Source organism: Diadema antillarum, unplaced genomic scaffold, assembly GCF_040938485.1.
Source record: "Diadema antillarum isolate AM-2024a unplaced genomic scaffold, OU_Dant_1.0 seq00001708_RagTag, whole genome shotgun sequence".
Lineage (NCBI taxonomy): Eukaryota > Metazoa > Echinodermata > Echinoidea > Diadematoida > Diadematidae > Diadema > Diadema antillarum.
In genome coordinates, this window is record NW_027272398.1 from 38897 (window position 1) to 56255 (window position 17359).

The 17359-nt window shown below is 38.8% G+C and overlaps 1 protein-coding gene across 1 annotated transcript in view; it reads left to right on the top strand.

Moving 5' to 3' along the window:
• LOC139711823 (rho GTPase-activating protein 17-like) overlaps positions 1-17359 on the top strand; it is a gene marked incomplete at its 5' end in the record, with an annotated part of 60196 nt that overhangs the window by 10905 nt on the left and 31932 nt on the right. Inside the window, 2 exons of the mRNA XM_071623673.1 lie at positions 2327-2403; positions 13331-13451. Of these exons, the coding sequence (XP_071479774.1) occupies positions 2327-2403; positions 13331-13451 (198 nt within the window). The remainder of the gene's footprint in view (positions 1-2326; positions 2404-13330; positions 13452-17359) is intronic.

A 17359-nucleotide genomic window follows, 5' to 3' on the forward strand; every position in this document is an offset into this window, starting at 1 on the left:
GCCGCGGCCGTGCCCAGCCCCGCTTCAGTGTAAACGCGCAAAAGGCCAAATGCGAGGCCCAGATTGGCCTCGCATTTGGCCTCGCTCTGGAGGTGGTCTCGGCCGCAGCCGAGCCGCGGCCAAGCCTGGCCTTTTCTTGGTGTAAACGAAAACTGGGCCAAATGCGCGGCCAATTGCGCGGCCAATTTTAGTCTGGCTTCCAAACCCTCTGCCTGTATCTTTCGCTATTCAGGATATTAACCCCCTCAACGTTGAAAACTAGTGTAGTTTAAGGTGGTTTTGTCCTGCAAAGGATTCTTTCCTTTGGCAAAGGCCTTTGCCCGAACGGCGACTGCGTCGCCACGGAATTCATTTGGCAAAGGGTCTGAAAATCAGACAATACCAAATTGCATTTGTTTACAAGCAGAGCGCCACTATGACAGAATATTGAAAGGTTTGAATTAAAAGCGCGACCGAGCCCAGCAGTGTAAACGGACAAAATTGCGAGGCTCAGCCGCGCAATTGAGGCCGGGCTCGGCCGTGGCCGAGCCGCGGCCGAGCCGCGGCCGAGCCTGGCCCCGCACTGTAAACGGGGTCAGAGACTCAATTTAAGAGCATGCTCTGAAGACGCTGTGCCCAGAAGCTGGGCAGTCACATGAGTGCATGCTGACTATGGGCCCTGGTTTGTGGAAATGATGTAGAAGAAGCACACAAATAGAAGAGGATACTTGTTTTGTTTTGTTTTGTTTTGTTTTGTTTTGTTTTGTTTTGTTTTGTTTTGTTTTGTTTTGTTTTTGTTTTTGTTTTGTGTGTATGTGTATTTATTTGTTTGTTTGTTTGTTTGTTTGTTTTTTATAGTCATTCCCAGTATGGATGTTGGAGAAATATTTTTATGCTATGTTCTATAATGTCTGCATGTATGCATCAGTTGTTTGGTTTTTTTTTTATGGAGGACATGCCTTGTCAGTTCCGCACACACTGCAAATAAGCCTCGCCAACTATACCGATATAAGACCATTTGTGCCATGTGGATGCATATATATTATGAAATGATATCAATCAGAACGATGCTCAAACCTTTGCTTCAATAGACATTCATAGACATGGACATTCATATGACATTACAATATTAGTGCGCATACAGACACTGAAAAGCAGTCTCAAAATGTTGTCGAAACTTTGTCTAGATCCATATACATGTACAATGTATGTTGTATACTTGTATGTACTTTGATTCAGGAACTCTGCAGACTGGGAAGGGGGCAGGGATTGATATAATGAGTGTATGCTGCAAAGTGTTGAAGGAATTATGATTGCAACCTTCTGGCGGAAAAGGTTGATGGAAATGTTAAGCAAGGAGTAATGTTTTTATGAACATACCACAGGTTATGTCATTGTTATCTGAGTGACTGAGTGTCTTCGTTCTGTATGCTGCCCCGATTGTGCTACAATCAATCCATAAGTCCAAGGATGCCAAATAGTGATTTTCAGTACACATCCCTGTATTTACAGTAATAGTCTTTAGTGCAAGGCAAGGGGTATTTTTGGTCTTAACCCTTAACCCGTTGAGGACGAGTCCCAAGTATACTCGGGCAGGTGTCTATGGGAAATGCACGTTGTAGCGAAATCAATCCGTCCTCAACGGGTTAAAAAAGTAGGAGATTAAACCAGTCATCCTATGAGAGGGAAGGAATGTGGCAGAACCTACTGCTTCTTCCAGATTACTGTCGAGGCATTTCCAAGCCTTATCTGTTGCTATACAGTGTACCATTCTAGAAGGTATTCACGTTTTTGTCTCACCGTAACACCCCGAACATGAGACAAAACAGAAACCATAAAACATGTTCTCATAGGTTACGATGTGTTGCTCCTCTTCAAACAAGGGGTACTGTATTCTGCACGATACTAAATAGCAGGACTGAGGGTTTGTTTATGTCTGAAATAGAATGGTTTTACAGTGGCATGTACAAGTTTATAGCAATCTACAATGTAACTATCAACTAGCAACCAGAAAATTTGGTTTCTAATTGACTCACATGCAGTGTGTTTGTTTTTGTGCTTTGTTCAAACCCTCTGTGGTCTATAAGCTGCTGAATACTGGAGACTTGATTTTAATTCCACCCCTAAGATTGGAATCTGTCTGATCTAGCGTAGATGTGGTGCCATTTGATGAACTGGAAGAAAGATAATCACCATTTTGCTTAATTCTGTGTGTTGATTTTTTGTGAAATAGATTGTAGAATGGTTATGTAAAGAGATCTTAAGTGCGCTTGAGAATCCAACTTTAGAAATCATTTACATTCGCTAATTCTATTTTGTATTTCTTTTTGTTGTGTGCTTTGAACAGAACGATCTTCCACAAATATCCACCAACAAGAGGAAATTAACAAGATTGACCCTTGACCTTGATTCAGCCAAAAACAGGTAAGAAGTACTCCAAACACTATATAATAATCTGTTTACTGCATGCATGGTGCTGGACAGAGACTGGTTTGCTTTGCTATAGGGAAATGTGTGTTGCCATCTTCTCTGATTCAGGATTCTAAGCTATTCAATATGTGCTGCAGATAATTATTTGCAATATTACAATATTAAAGCCAGTTGGAGTTCCACTTTGCACATAAGCAAAAAAAAAAAAAAAAAAAATTATTTGTGAAAGCAGGCATAAATTATGTTCATTTCTAAATTCACTGAAATATGCATCTCTGATGTAATGACTATTCATGTAATCTTTGTAAATGGTCCCTGCCAGTACAGCCATCTGACAGCAACAAAGTGTTCTATTCATCAAATCCATGCAGTATATCTTCAATTGCATGTTCTTCTCTTGTGTTGTAGTCCGATTTACGTCCTATTTCCTGTAAATTTCAATGTGAATTACTTTCAAAACAATGACCCAATCTTTCAAATTCTGTTCATCTGTATGATTTTTCCCCATGAATTATTCAATTTGTTAGTCTCAAGGTCAATAAATTCTACTGGTATCAGATAGAAAGATTTAATGCTACAATATCCCACGTACTACGTAAGTCTCTAGAATGGCTCAAGCACAATTGATGTAGAAAGGGCGATGGTAGCATGCATTTTCAGAGAACAAGTAGTCGTAGATATCTTTTGGTGAATCCCCACTCCCTGAGTAGATTGTTCAATGACAGCATATGTTTAAACTGGTGAGCACAGTTGCGGGTTGTACAGGGTGTCTCACTAAAAAGATATCCACTGAAATGCTAGCATTGGTATAGATCTAGCATAATTTTGAGTGTGTGTCTCAGGTTGAGGTGATTAACAGCTGATGCCTTGTAAGAAGACTAGCTTGTGTTGTGGCATTTCCCCAGATAATGAGCAGAAACCCCGGAGAGTGATATAATAACTCTGCTCTCATCCAATATAGGCCTAGATATGAAGATGCTCATCTGCTTGGCAGGAGAGCCCCTCACCCGCCACTTATAAAATCAAAAATTGATTTTGTAATGCCCGTAGCACGAACATCGTTCTTCAAGCTTATGTAGTACAAGTAATTTTCTTCCAAGGTTCACTGTGAAGAAGCTCGATGCTCAATAACTTTTGCGGCTCCCATGGGAGTAATAAGTTGTGAAAGAAGTGAACAGATTAAAATCCGTTGAAGACTAGTCCTGAGTCTACTCAGGCAGGTCTCTATGGGGAAACGTGAGTTAAAACAAAATCAGCTCATCCTCAATGGGTTAAAGTCTCCAGACATTTTTGTTTTCTTTTTTGAATAAGTCTTCAGACATTTATCTCTTAGCTGGCCTTTTAAGATACCATAGCTCTTTTGTTTTGTTTTTTATTTAAAAAAAAATAGGATAGTGGGATTGCATAATACTTCACACCTTATAGTTTGTTTTGGTCCCACATAGTTTTAAATACTATATCATAGATTATTATATTTTGCAGTTTTATATTTGCAAATTTTGCCAGTCAATCTATAGTCATAAAATAATTCATAAAAATGTTGCCACCTGTAACTCAAGTGCATATTATGTCATCTCCGAGGTGGGGAATCAAAATCTTTTTTGCTCAAAAAGTGGCATACTGTAGAACCGGGAATTTTTGCGAGCATGAAACTTTTCTAAATTTTGTGAGGAGCCAAAGTTTGGGAAAGTTTTATGTCATGAAAAAGGCCGGTTCTTTCTGCAAAAGTTTCTGGTTTTACAGTAAATGCCATTCTCAGTCGCAAATTAATCCACTCAAGAAAGATAATGGTGAATACACTATTAATACCGCAGCAGTTTATGGATATCTTTATGCACGCTTTGCCATCTCGAGCTGAAGTGTTTGTGTTGTAGTGTTTTGGTTAGGAGGAAATTCATGCACATACAGTTTCCCATCGTAACGAACACACTTCCAAGGCAGCCATATAAATAGCACTGTACATGTGCGATGCCGCCCCCTCCTCTGCCTTTGAAAATACCCACTTCACCTGCGATAAAGATCTGTGTAGATTGGCTGGTATTTAAAAACCCTTTTGAGGATGATTGTGATTGGGATGTTTGGTGATGTGGCTGTGTGTTTTGGTTCTGACAATCCTGTTGATCCATAAGTTTTGGACTTTGGACTTTTCACAAGGATCAAGGGATGTGTTTGACTTTGGAGGCTTTCTTTCATGCTGTGTTCAGTGGATCTATTCAGTGCACTTTAAAAATGGGAGTGATCTATTAGGAAACTATAAATGGGTGTAATAGAGCATTGTATCAGAATACTAAAGAGCTTACTTGAAGTAACATTCTTCATAAGCTGCTCAATCACCATTTTCCCCTCCATGATGATGGAAAAGAATGGAAAAGCAAAGAAAAAAAAAATGTACAGACAGTTTTCAGCTGGTGTCTGTTCATCCAGTACAGTAGATTGTGTGTCAATCAGTGATACAGCAGAAAGAAGTACTCAAGCATTTCGAAGTTTAAAAAAAAAAAGAAATATTATGTACAGATTACTAATGGAATGATATGCCCATTTACACATTGAAAAAAATGTGAGATGCAGTGTGATTCATATCACACTTGTTTGAGCTCTTGTTCACATGTACACAGGCAAAAAAAGAAAAGAAGAAAAAATGAAGAAGCTATCCAAATTGCATTGCTTCATGAAGTAAAGTCGCAACTCAAATCGTCCCAGTCTGAGTGAGGCCAACTGCACATGCATAAGTCTTTTGGAGTTTGACAAGACTGTCCTGTGTGTCTTGCATAATAGGAAATAAAATACCTTCCTCTCATCCAGCAGTGGCTGTACCGAAACCTTAAAAACTCATAAGTTTTGAACAAATTGTTGGAATTTCCTCAAAATTCACTGTTATGTTCTAATCAAAATTGCCACATCAGTATTTACAATTCTACTTAATCCATATACTGTATTTTGTTTCATCCCACTGTAAGACTTAAAACAAACAATGTGAAAAGCCTTTCTTATATGCAAGTCTATACACTTTCTTTTGAATTTATATTGACCTTGGCACGGACTGGCACTGCATGCACGTGTTAACTCCGTTTCTTTCAGTCACATGATCAGATGACATAATAGCCTCTGAGTTGTATGTTGACTAGTAGTGTAGTGACATTTGTTTCAGCCATTTGTTTATTTCAGAGATTTGCATTTCCAGGGCTACTTTCAATGTACACAGTGCCAGATGTGTATATACAGGAGTTCAGATGTACTATACAAAATTACAATATAGGAAAGAAAGATTTTAAATACTGTATAGATGCCAGATATTTTCTGGGCATAATACTTTGCAAATTGGGAGTTGAAAGACAATTTCGCGGGTGGCTGAATTCACGATCAGGGACGTGAGTATCATACTGCTTACGTACTCACAGCATAATACAGGGTAGGCATGCTTGTGCACATACATGTAGTCGGTCAGGCATTTGTGTGCAACTGCTGCCAGTGCCTGCCCATGATGCACCTAAGTGCATTGTCCTCATATTCACATTACAGGAGTGCAGTAATTTGGTGAGTTGATGTATTCGCAAATTTTTTTGACAAGCAAAATTGGCGAAAGTAAACCCCCCGCCAAATTAACCCCTGCAAAATATTCAGGATCTACAGTGTATGAAATATCACAATGATGAAACCAAAATAACAGGTCACAGCTCATGGTAATATATAAAAGACAGTAACATTATGATTTATGATATTAATAACTTTGGCATGTACATAAAAATTGATGCTGTCCGAGATTTTCCAAAATTTCATTTTTATTCATTCAGTTTAGAAAAACAAACACTGAAACAAAAAACAAAACAAAACAAAACAAAGCAAAACAAATAATAACAAAGTACATGGTATGGTAGCCACATCCAGAGCCCAGGGTTTGCTTTCCAGGTAAGCTCTGTGCCTAAAACCAGATATTGAAAGTTTTGCATAAAATCAAATTGCTTTTGTGTTGAATAGGTACTTCGACATACAACAAACTGTTGACATTTGTACTAAACAGTAAGATGTACTTAATGATAAGAGGCAAGAAAAAGTACAATTTATATTCAAGTTAAAAGGAAAAGACTCAAGTAAACTCGGTCCATTTAATAGTAAAGCGATAACATTACCTAGTGCGATAGGAAGATTTGACTCATTAGGTGGGTCTTCATCAACTAGAGCTTGAAGAATAGTGCGCTTATAGGGGATCCGAGAAATAAGCCCAAAGTCAGCTGAAATGTGCAATCGCGCAATTGCTAAGAAAAGAAGAAAGAAGATGACAAAAAGCAGAGCAGAAAAGGGAACATGATCATTTGCAGAAGTACAGTCATGTACAATGACAAGAGTGATACCACTATGAAAGCATTATGAAATAAATATGACTTAATTGCTCATTATAATGGCTTTATGTTTATTATGCTGAGTTTTGATTTGCTTGTTGACTTTAATGTGCTTAAAACCTCTTAAGACGCTGATCATACATTTGTAAATGGAGGAAACTATAGAAGCATTACATACTGAAATGGGAACCAGCAATTCATGTGCAAGAGCATGCGTCCGCTCTTTTGTAGAGTGCGTTTGGGTATTGGAATAAGCAGGGTGCAAGAAGACAGGGCGTATCTAGTTTCATCAGAGACTTGATACATAGTCAACGTGGGACGTTATTGAGATGGCGCAAAGTCGTTGAGCAGTTTGTATTCGGCTGTGTAGTCAGAATGAGTACCTTCATACTGGTCAAGGTATTGTGTGTTCAGGTTGTCCGTATGAATTCAGTCTGTCCACTGTGTAAGCCCCGGATATTGTTAAATACAATTTCATAAAAACCCTGTAGTAGCTTTTCGTGGTCGGACACTATGTAGGCCCAGGTATTAAAGTGGATTTGATTTGGGGCTAAAATCCTGCAAAGCCAGTGTTCAAAGGTTGCTGAACTGTGGCTAGAATTGGCATTTTTCAGCCATAACTTCCATCTAGGAATGTCCAATGATAATACAATGCGGTAGGAAGGAGAGAAATGAATTTATTGATGAAATAGTGTGAGCTAAAGTTACTTACTGAAATTGAGCTAAAAGAGGCTATTTTCCCTCGCAGTGGCCTTTTAGGGGAGGTTCACTAGGATAGTGGGAATGTAATTTGGAATGGTGTGTAATGTATAGACTGGACAGTGTTTCCCCTATATGCAAAGGTAACTAATTGTCAATCCTCAAATTCAGTGGTCAAGGTTAATGACTTGTTACATTTGATGGCTACCGAGGAGCCACACTTTATCATTGGAGTGTAGCGTGTGTGAGCATGAGAAGGTGGAGGAATCCCTGTCAACTGCCCATTGCAGTTGAATTTAATCTGTAGGTAGTTTATTTTCTTTCTTTAAAAACAATACGGTTTTAAACTCATGCTTTCAGTTTGTCTAGCCTACTCATACTAAAATATCTTTATATTGTTTCAGTTGCTTGTCTCCTGACAACTGTAACTTGTAATTTTCTGAATAGTAAGGCATAAATCAGATTGGTCAACTCCTGAAAATTAACTTTAAAACTGTCTTATCTGGCTAGTGTTGTGAATTGTATCTTCTTCTTTTTTGAACTACAAGTTAAAAGGAGTACTGTAAATTTCCATATCTTTGTGCGATTAATTTTTCGTGTTGAGCGGCCCAAAAAAATATTCACGTGTTCTTGAATTCACACTGCACAATTGTCAACCCATTTTAATAGAATGTGCAGAGAAAATTGTGAAGGTATTTTTGTGGATGTTAGAATTTGTGCTAGCCGAAAGTAGCGCAAAACGGCCTAAAATTAGTACATCACGAAAATTTGTGCACTTACATTATTAAACTCAATGAAACATAACAGGACTATAATATTCTGATAAATGATAACCCATTGTCTAATACTGTACACTGTACATGTAACATATTTTGTTGTGTACCAGTAGACACTCCATAAACTTTGCACTGTAATGCACATGCAAAAAAAATAATAATAATAATGATAATCATGCAAATACTTTTTTTAGATAATTAAGTATGTACAGAAGTACGCTCATCCACATAATTCTTAATAAAAGATACCAGGTAGGTAAAGTTTACTGGAATTGACCCTACAGAAAAGGAAAAGAAGAAAAATATGAAAACATCCACTTTTACAAGTGCAAGAATCCAGAATATTTTGTGATAGTACTTCTCTCTATCAAGCAGTCCTAAAACCCATGCTTTTCATCCAGTAGGTCCGATCTTGGACAGAAATGAAATCAAAAAGATCCATACACAATCTTACTGGGCTTTGGGTTAAAAAAAAAGGTTGAGAAGCACAACTCTAGACTGACCTAAATACCAAAGTACTATTGATTACCAGGCCTCCCAACTATTCTGATTTTGGAGAAAAGAATCTGAATTTTCTCCATTCCCAGCTCTTGTTTCAATAAGATTTTCCTATTTTTCTTGATAATTTTTACTACACACTCCTATGGGGACTGCTCTTTCTTTACTACTTATGAGCCAAACCATCCCTATTTTTCATTTGGAAAGGTTGAAAGGTCTGCATTACAGACCACATTTCAAATTTGGGTCCTTTCATTCCACGACTTGAAGACAGAAGACCTCAAAACAATGTCTTTGTGAGTAAAGTTTCTAAATGAAGTATTGCTTTCAGTGCAAAATTTTAGCTATCTCAGTCCCTTTTTAGGAGCAGCTGAAACCATGATATAATTGCACTGGTCCCACATGCTCATATTCCTGTCTGAATATAAGTAATTTTGTTCTTCTTTCTTGTGCATATTGGTCATATAGTTCCTGTAACACCTTTTTGGTTTTGTTTGCATTTCTCAAGATCAAGAATACATGGTACACAGTTTCTCATGAATTAGGTAGCAAAACATCAACCTCTGGAGCAGGATATTAGCATTTTCTCTTAAAATTAATTTAAATCAATGTCTTCTCAGACTTCATTTGATCTCAAGATGAAGCTTTGATGTTCCTATTGCATCCTTTGTATGAATTTGATATAAAAACAATGGATTGACCACTAAAAAGAGGTTTTTCTGTTTTGTTTGTTGTTGTTGTTGTTATTGTTGTTACTTTACAAGTAAAATTTGTCTGGTTGGATCTCAGACTTCCCATTGTGTGTTGCACGTGAAAAGGGCACCATGAAATCCAAAGAGGTGATCACACTCAAGTCATTTCATGCCATGACAATCATTCAAGGATGTGTAGGACCCAAATTCACCATGGCATAAAATATGTTGGGGACAGGGAAGCCGTGCAGAAGGAAGTCATGTGACCACATCACATGCCAACAGGCAAATAGTACTCACGCTTCACCAGGGATCAGTTTCACTTTGGCCTTCATGAACTTCATGATTTATTGGTTCCCAGCATATATAATTTCTTGTTTGAATAGTTGAGATCCTCAGATCACTGCTCTTCAAAACTTCACATCTTGCTACAGAAATGTGATTTAAACCAAATGTTGCTTTGTACTCCAAACTCATAAATTTCATTTTGAAGTTTACTCAGCGGCCAGTTACAATCTGATTATGGAGCTAGGCTAAGGGTGCAATCCATCACATCATTGCTATCTCCAATTACAGTAGGACCTCGATTTTCCGACCATCGATTATCCAGATTTTCTGTTATCCATCGACTCGTCGGTATCAATTTATGAAGTACGAAACATGACAACGCCATGCAGATAATTGTAATATTAGTGAATTGGTAATAACATGTGTATACCTCTAGCACGATATGCAAGAAACTTAAAGTGCTGTATTTGAGCATAGATCTCTCTTATCTGGCCTGATTGATTATCCGACCGACCACCGGTCCCAACGTGGCCTGACAACTAAGGTTATACTGTACAAGTTTCTTCTTCTCCTTCTCATTCACTTCTAAATGGAAATGCCTGTCTCCAAAATGAGTGATGCAGTGCACTGCAGATTCATGACTCGCATACAATTTTTTTTTTTTTCTCCAATGTCTCAGGTTGTGGCCATGCATTCATGTCTCTTCAGTGTGTTGTACAAGGGGCGCTCACTGCAACAGATGCTCTGTTATTATATATGCTGCTTGTCTGACATGGGCGAAGTTACATGTATGATGGGCAAATCTTGAACTTGGTTTGCACATGTCCATGCGTCGATTTAATTGATCGTGTCTTGTTTACAGCTTGAATAGTAGTCATGTGAAGCACTTGTGTAGAACTGGTTTACGGATGAACTGGCAGTCATGCTCTGAAAGATGTCATTGTAGATTTTGTTAATGCTTCTTTTGATAGTGTGATGGCAGGGGAAAACACCATACCGGTATAACGTAATTGTGTGCAACGCAGTGAATTCATTGTTTTAGGGAATAAGATCCTTCCTGTAATGATAGATAAAATAAAACACTGAGTTTTTTGCAATATTTGTTTTCTAAGAGCCCCATTGTCGATGGCAAGTAATCAGCATCAGGAAAATTGTTCAAAGAAATTAATGTCCCCCAAAGGTTGGTTCATGTACGTTAACTCATCAGCAAGTTCCGTGTAATCATACCTGTTGTTACCAGAGTGCACATTTTCAAGTTGTCTTCTTGCCACGATTCAAAACAAGAAATAAAAATAGATAGGGGAAGAAACAACCTGTAACTTGCAGCACGCAGGCGGATGTCGGCTCGATGTAGGAAGAGAACGACTCTGCCCCTTACGATCCCATCCTCGGTCATGAAGCCATGTTTCATCACCGGCCGTAAACTTGAACTGTTGCGTAGGAAGAGGAGAGAGAGAGAGAGAGAGAGGGAGGAGGGAAAGGGGTATCCCCAGCTGACAGACAGAGCGTGACTCACCCCCTCCCTTGAGGTCTAACCATTACAACCCTCCCCCCCCCCCCCAAAAAAAAAGGGATACCTCTGACAGACCTCACAGCCGACCTATATTAGAGCCGGAGGGTCTGGACCTTGGGTTAGCATGACCCCTAGTAGTATTATGTACCTCAGGGGCTCGTCTGCTTGGCTTCTCTGGGGCACAGGGCTCTTGGGTGCAATACAGGAAAGATGGCTCTACCCTCAGATATGTTTTTATTTGTAGTAATTTGTGTGTCTGTTTTCCATCGAGGATAATTTATGTTGCCGGGCCACCCCAGCAGAGGGAAAGGGGGAGGAGGGGAAACTAATGGAGAAGGAAAGGACAGCCAGGCTGAGTGAATGGCCTCTTGGCTGCCCAGACTCTTAGTCACAGACAGCTAGATAGCCATGTATTCACCCGCGCGGCGCAACTTTCAGTTTCCGATACTGCCAATTTGAATACCAGCAAAATAGGGGCTTTTGATTGATATGCACTAAAACGATTGGTGCTGCATGTGCAACATGCTGAAATAATAGTGAAGTGTGTGGGAGGAAGGCTGTTACTTTGTGAGATTAATTTGATGTGTGCATATGTGGTTTAAAGGGAAGAGTTTTGTTTGTTGGTTTCTTGTTTTCAGAATTTCTCACCAAACTAGGGACTTCATAACCTTCTCTTTTTTCTTTTCTTTTTTATTGCACAAGTTTCAATTGGTGTGGAAAGCACAAACCCCCTTGACTTGTTAGTGACATATGTTTGATCAAATATTTTTCTGTGTCCCTTTGGGGGAGTTAAGTCAATTGCTCTTTTGATTAACTAGAAAAATCTGCGTGGGCAATTCTGCTTATCTCATTATTATTGCACTACTGTGGAATCACAAGTTGTAAATTTTTAATCTGGAGAGGGATGACACATTACATTAACCATAACTTGACTTTTCAATGCATTTTTTAGTCTCCTCGGCATTCACTGAGTGTCTATTAATCTTTTTGGATTCACTGAATCCACAGAGGTTTTTGAGGATATTTCCCTTTAAAGATATTTCCTCGTACTGGAGACACATACAATGGATGGTAAAGGAAATATTCAATATTATAACAGAGCGCACTGTTATACTACATTAGTGATATTATTTTTTGTGATAAATGCTGTTACACTGTCTAGTGTCTTTGGCCTGTGCATCTTTTTTTTCTTTTCTTTTTTCCAGGTGAGCTGATGTGTAGTCTAGTCTCACAGACTCTGTTTTGGGCCCTTGTGACACTTAAAGCTCTAATTCTTAAAGTATTCAGCATGATTACAATTCAATTCAATTTCAATTCACTTTATTGATAATCATAAAAATGGAAATGTATACAGAGTAAAATGTGTCGGGGAGTTCACAAAGAAAGCCAAAGGCTTGAGACAAGTGATCCCCTTTGCGAGAGGTGGATACATAAGAATATACATGCAAATGCAGATTCAGAGTTACATTCAGATTACTTAAGGACAGTTACAGATAACATAGACAAATAAGGTGAAATACGAGTAAAAGACATATGCTACTACATTACACAAATAAAACAAACAGACAGAACAAGACTAACAAAGATGGACTGATACAATTCAATAGGCATTTAAAAGATATTGTTTATATCTAGACTTAAAAGCACTTTGAGTGGATACATTCTTAAAAATTGAATCTAAATCATTCCAAAACTTAGCACCTTTATATAAAATAGAATTTTTTTGCTTTATGCTCAAGTGACAAAATGGCAACACAATGTTATCCTTATTTCGAATTTCAATGTTATGTAATGCACAATTCAGTGTAAAAGAACCATCAAAAATGTCAGGTAAAATTGCATTCGAGTATTTATACATAAAAAGACCAAGTTTGACTAAGACACTGTCAGACAGAGTGAGAGTATTCAATTTTTTGAAAAGTGGAGCGGTGTGGTCAAGAGAGTTGGCGTTTGAACAAATTCGAATTGCTTTTTTCTGTAAAACAAATAAACAAACTAGAATGACTGCAGCTACAATGGCAATACTCTCTGAGAACTGATTTGGAGATGGGTATAGAGATATATAGCGAGTGACCTATATAAATTATGGATTGGTTATATCCTGCTTCTTTCTTAAAGATATCATGCAGCATCGAGGGCCACGTCACTGGGAAAGGGCAACATCCAGGAGAATGCTGCCAAGGTTGACGCCATCAAGGAAGAGCTGGACGATGCGCAGCTAAAAGTGGAGCAATGCAAGGTACTGTAGCCCTAGCCTTATACCCTTTTCAGTAACTCTCTTGGCTTGGGCCAGGCCCAATCTAAGTCGTAAAGATTTGAGTTTATGAATGGGTCGAGCCAAAGTGACCCACGCCAGGCTCGGGCTATTTTGGCCCTGCTGTAAGCTAGCACCAAGCGCGGGACGCTGATAGAAGAGTTTATGAACGATCGCAGCGCCAGACTCGGGCCAAAATTCAAAGGTTCACGATCAGATGTCACAATTACCTGGCCATGCCTCCGCCGGAGCGCATGTTCAGTTACCATGGTAGTTATCCATTATGTGGCCAATGTGTGATTGGGTCATTATAAGAGTAGCGCGGCTCTGCTATAGTTACTGAACGCAATTTTGGCGCTTGCTAATTTAGCTTGGTCCGGCAGCTGGCCAAAAATGCGTGAGTTACTGAAAGGGGTATAACACTGTTTGATTTCCTTCATATCCTTTCCACCCATTAAACTTTTCCTTTCCTATCACTCCATTTTATATTCTCCCAGAAGTGTGTCCCACGTTCGCCCCGAGACTGTTTATAAAGTGCCCTCATCTAACGTGAGTCAAAAACAACTCTTGTAGGTTGTGCTAGACTCACACTAGGCTGACATGTGCGATCTTTTCCTCAGACTTGCCCCAGACTTATGCTGTGTGCTTAGCGCCATGACCGTGAGAGTCCCCATCATATGGGGTGAACACAGCACGTCTCTTTGAGGTTGTGCCATTTTATTGGGAACTCTAAATGGGGTATTCCCCCTTTTCTCTACCCCCAATCCTCCCACCCATTATCTTTCCCTTTCCTATGACTCCACCTTATTAATCTCCTTTTCCTTCTTTTTAACCTGTTACACTTTCTTTTCTCTATCTCTCTAATGATCCCTTTCTAAAACTGGTACTGGAACTGAAGTAGAAATTCACTGTTAACTCTCAGCCTGCAGAGCAAATATCCTTTTGGAAAGTCTTTTAATATTTATTGCACTTTAGTAACTGTCCAAGGCAGTGCCTTGATAGGCAAGACTGTTAAACAAGATGATCCCTTTTGCAGATTCTTGTTTCTCAAACTGATTGAGAAACTACTTTTTTCATACAAGAGCTATATTTTCTTGTACTTTAGTATGCACCTGTCTTGTGTGGAACAAATCAAAGTAGATCAAATGTGCTTTCTTTTTTTTCTCTCTTTTTTTGCTTTGACCTTTTGTGGAGGGATAGCAGTGCAGGATGCACACATATCAATTTGAAGGAGAGCAGCAGGAGTTAACTCAACCTTAATCAGTGAACATGCTTTGTCTTATACCATTGTTCTCTAAAAGTTAAAGTAAAATAAAGTAAAGTATGTCTGAACACACTTCTACTGCCTTCACAATACGCCAGCTTTCATTTGCTTGCATTTCAGTATCCTTTGTATGCAGTCGGGATTTTGACTAGCACTTGAAGTTGATGTTGTGGCAGGGATGGATAGTTTTGGAAGGACATTTCTGAATTGACTTCATTAAACAAGACCATTCCCTTTCCTATGATTCAGGAATTATTGGCAAGAATTTTTGGCTGAATTTTTTGTGAGAATATGTGACCCGCTACAACACAAGGATCCTAAAGTCGGGGGAGGACGATTTTCTGAAAATAACATAAAATCATTACCTTACTCTTCCGCTGTAATTTCGTATATAACACGACTCATAAAAGGTACTCGGTTGTAGAGATTTTGCTGATTTTATGAGATCATGTCGAGTGGTCTAGGAAATCAGCGTTCCCAGCAAACGGCCTTCAAATTTTTCTTTCCGACGCAATCGTGATCAAGGGGAGGTAAGACAGCTTTCACCTCGTGACAATAGAAGGTCTGTTCATAGCAACCTCAGAGATGTTCATTCGAGCTTAGCACCAGCGGTCTACGCATGACCAGTCAGTAACAAAGGTGCCACGCACTGACCAATAAAATCACTCCCTCTTTGCTAGGGGCAGAGTCTATCTGCGGCACTAAATCCAAATCTTCGGACACATTTCTGTTCCGTTGAAAGTCAAAAAAATCATGGCCCAGAAAATTGCAAATTTCTTGCCTTTCCTTTATCATTTAGCTTTGAGATTTCGGCAGATGATAGATGATACATTAGACTGTAAAATTATGCCAAAAACAGAAATCAGATCGTTTTGATTGATTTTGATGATCTGACTTCAAACTCAATTTTCTCGGCTCAGCCGTCAGCGACTTTAGGATCCTTTTGTTGTGGTGGGTCACATATTAATGTTCATGGTTGATAAATGAGACATGAATGGAAGGCAGACAGATTTCGAAACTGTCCCTGACAATAGTTGCTGGCTTTTTTCCCACACAGTTGTTGAATCACTCTGTATGTGCCTGTTACTCCCTTTGTTTTTTAATACTGTACAGACATGAGCAGTTCTGATCACTTCTGGAATAAGACCAGGAAGTAGGGACAGTATTGTAGGTGAAAACGACAATGTTTTGACTGCATGCAAAGCCTGTATTAACACCCCAACAGACATGCATCTTTCTTTCACTTCTGCGGTGGACTACTCCAAACTCCCATGCTCTTTATGATGTCCCTTAGTTTCAGTCTCTTTACTTCATAGGCAGGGAGGAAAAAAATATATATAGCACGGTTTCAGTTTTGGAGTTCCTTATATGGGCATGTTCTAGGATAAAAGGAATTGGACAGCCACCCTTCGTCAAAGCCCAGTCGCAACCTTTTCGGTTGTTGAGAAAAGTTTTGATAGTGTTCCATTAATCTACAAAAGTCCAACAGTTGTATTGCATTAAAAGAGGTCTTCAAGCTAGTATCTTGTGTTTTTTATTACTGTTGTAGTTTCAACAGTGTGTTTTCAAAGTGCTATGAAGTTGCTACGATACTGCCAGGTATACAAGCATATCAATATCTAGGCTGTATAATTCCCGAGTGTTTCAGTGGACTATAAAGTCTTCCTTTACTTTCTCTGAATTGCTAATCACTCCGATGACCCCTTGATCAAGACTATCTGAACTTTTTAGATTTGATATCCTGCCTTTGACCCTGTGACAATGTCAAGCTTTAGTCTCAGTTTCATTCCTGTCAAAGTATTATCTTTTTTTTTTCTTTTTTTTTTTAATCAGGGTCGATATTCATAGGCATGAACCTTCACAGTGCATGAAAAAGTCTTCCATGACAACTTTAAGATTTCTCTTTGTTCACTGTCTACTACATATTTTGTGGTAACTCATCATTGGGCGTGGATTCTCCTCTGTACAAGGATTCAGACAATGTAGGCCCTACACTATTCTCTGTTAGACAGCCAGAATGGAACAACCTGCCTTTCTCATTTTACCAAGTGTGAAACACTTGCCATGGCATATTGTTTTAGTAGTTTTTTATGATGCCTGTTTCCAACGTATTGATAATCACACGAGTCATTGAAACCAATCCAGGGTGACTTGGTTTTCAAACCAGATGCCACATTCTATTGTATCTTGCTATTTTCTCCATCCCTCACCCACAATAATGTTGGTGATGATAATGACAATGAAAATAACAACAGTAATTGCAATAATAATAATGTAATATGATATGATAATGAGGGTAGTAATAAAATAATCTACTGTGAAGGTGGATATTTTCGCGCAACTAATTTTTCACGCTCGGCTGGGTAAGAAGAGTTTCGCGTGTTTTTAATTCCGCAGTTCCAGCGTGCTTTTTATTTGCATGCTTTTATTTTTGCGCTGGTTTTGGATTGCACGAAATGTGCAAAAATTTCAACACCGCTAAAATTTCCACTTTTACAGTATCCATTCACATTACAAAATAATGAGGTATTTCATCATATAAAGTGTGAATGGGCCTATTCAGTTAATGCTGACGTCCCTGTGGCAAGCCATGTACCGATGTACAATGTAGCATTCATTCCAAGAGCCT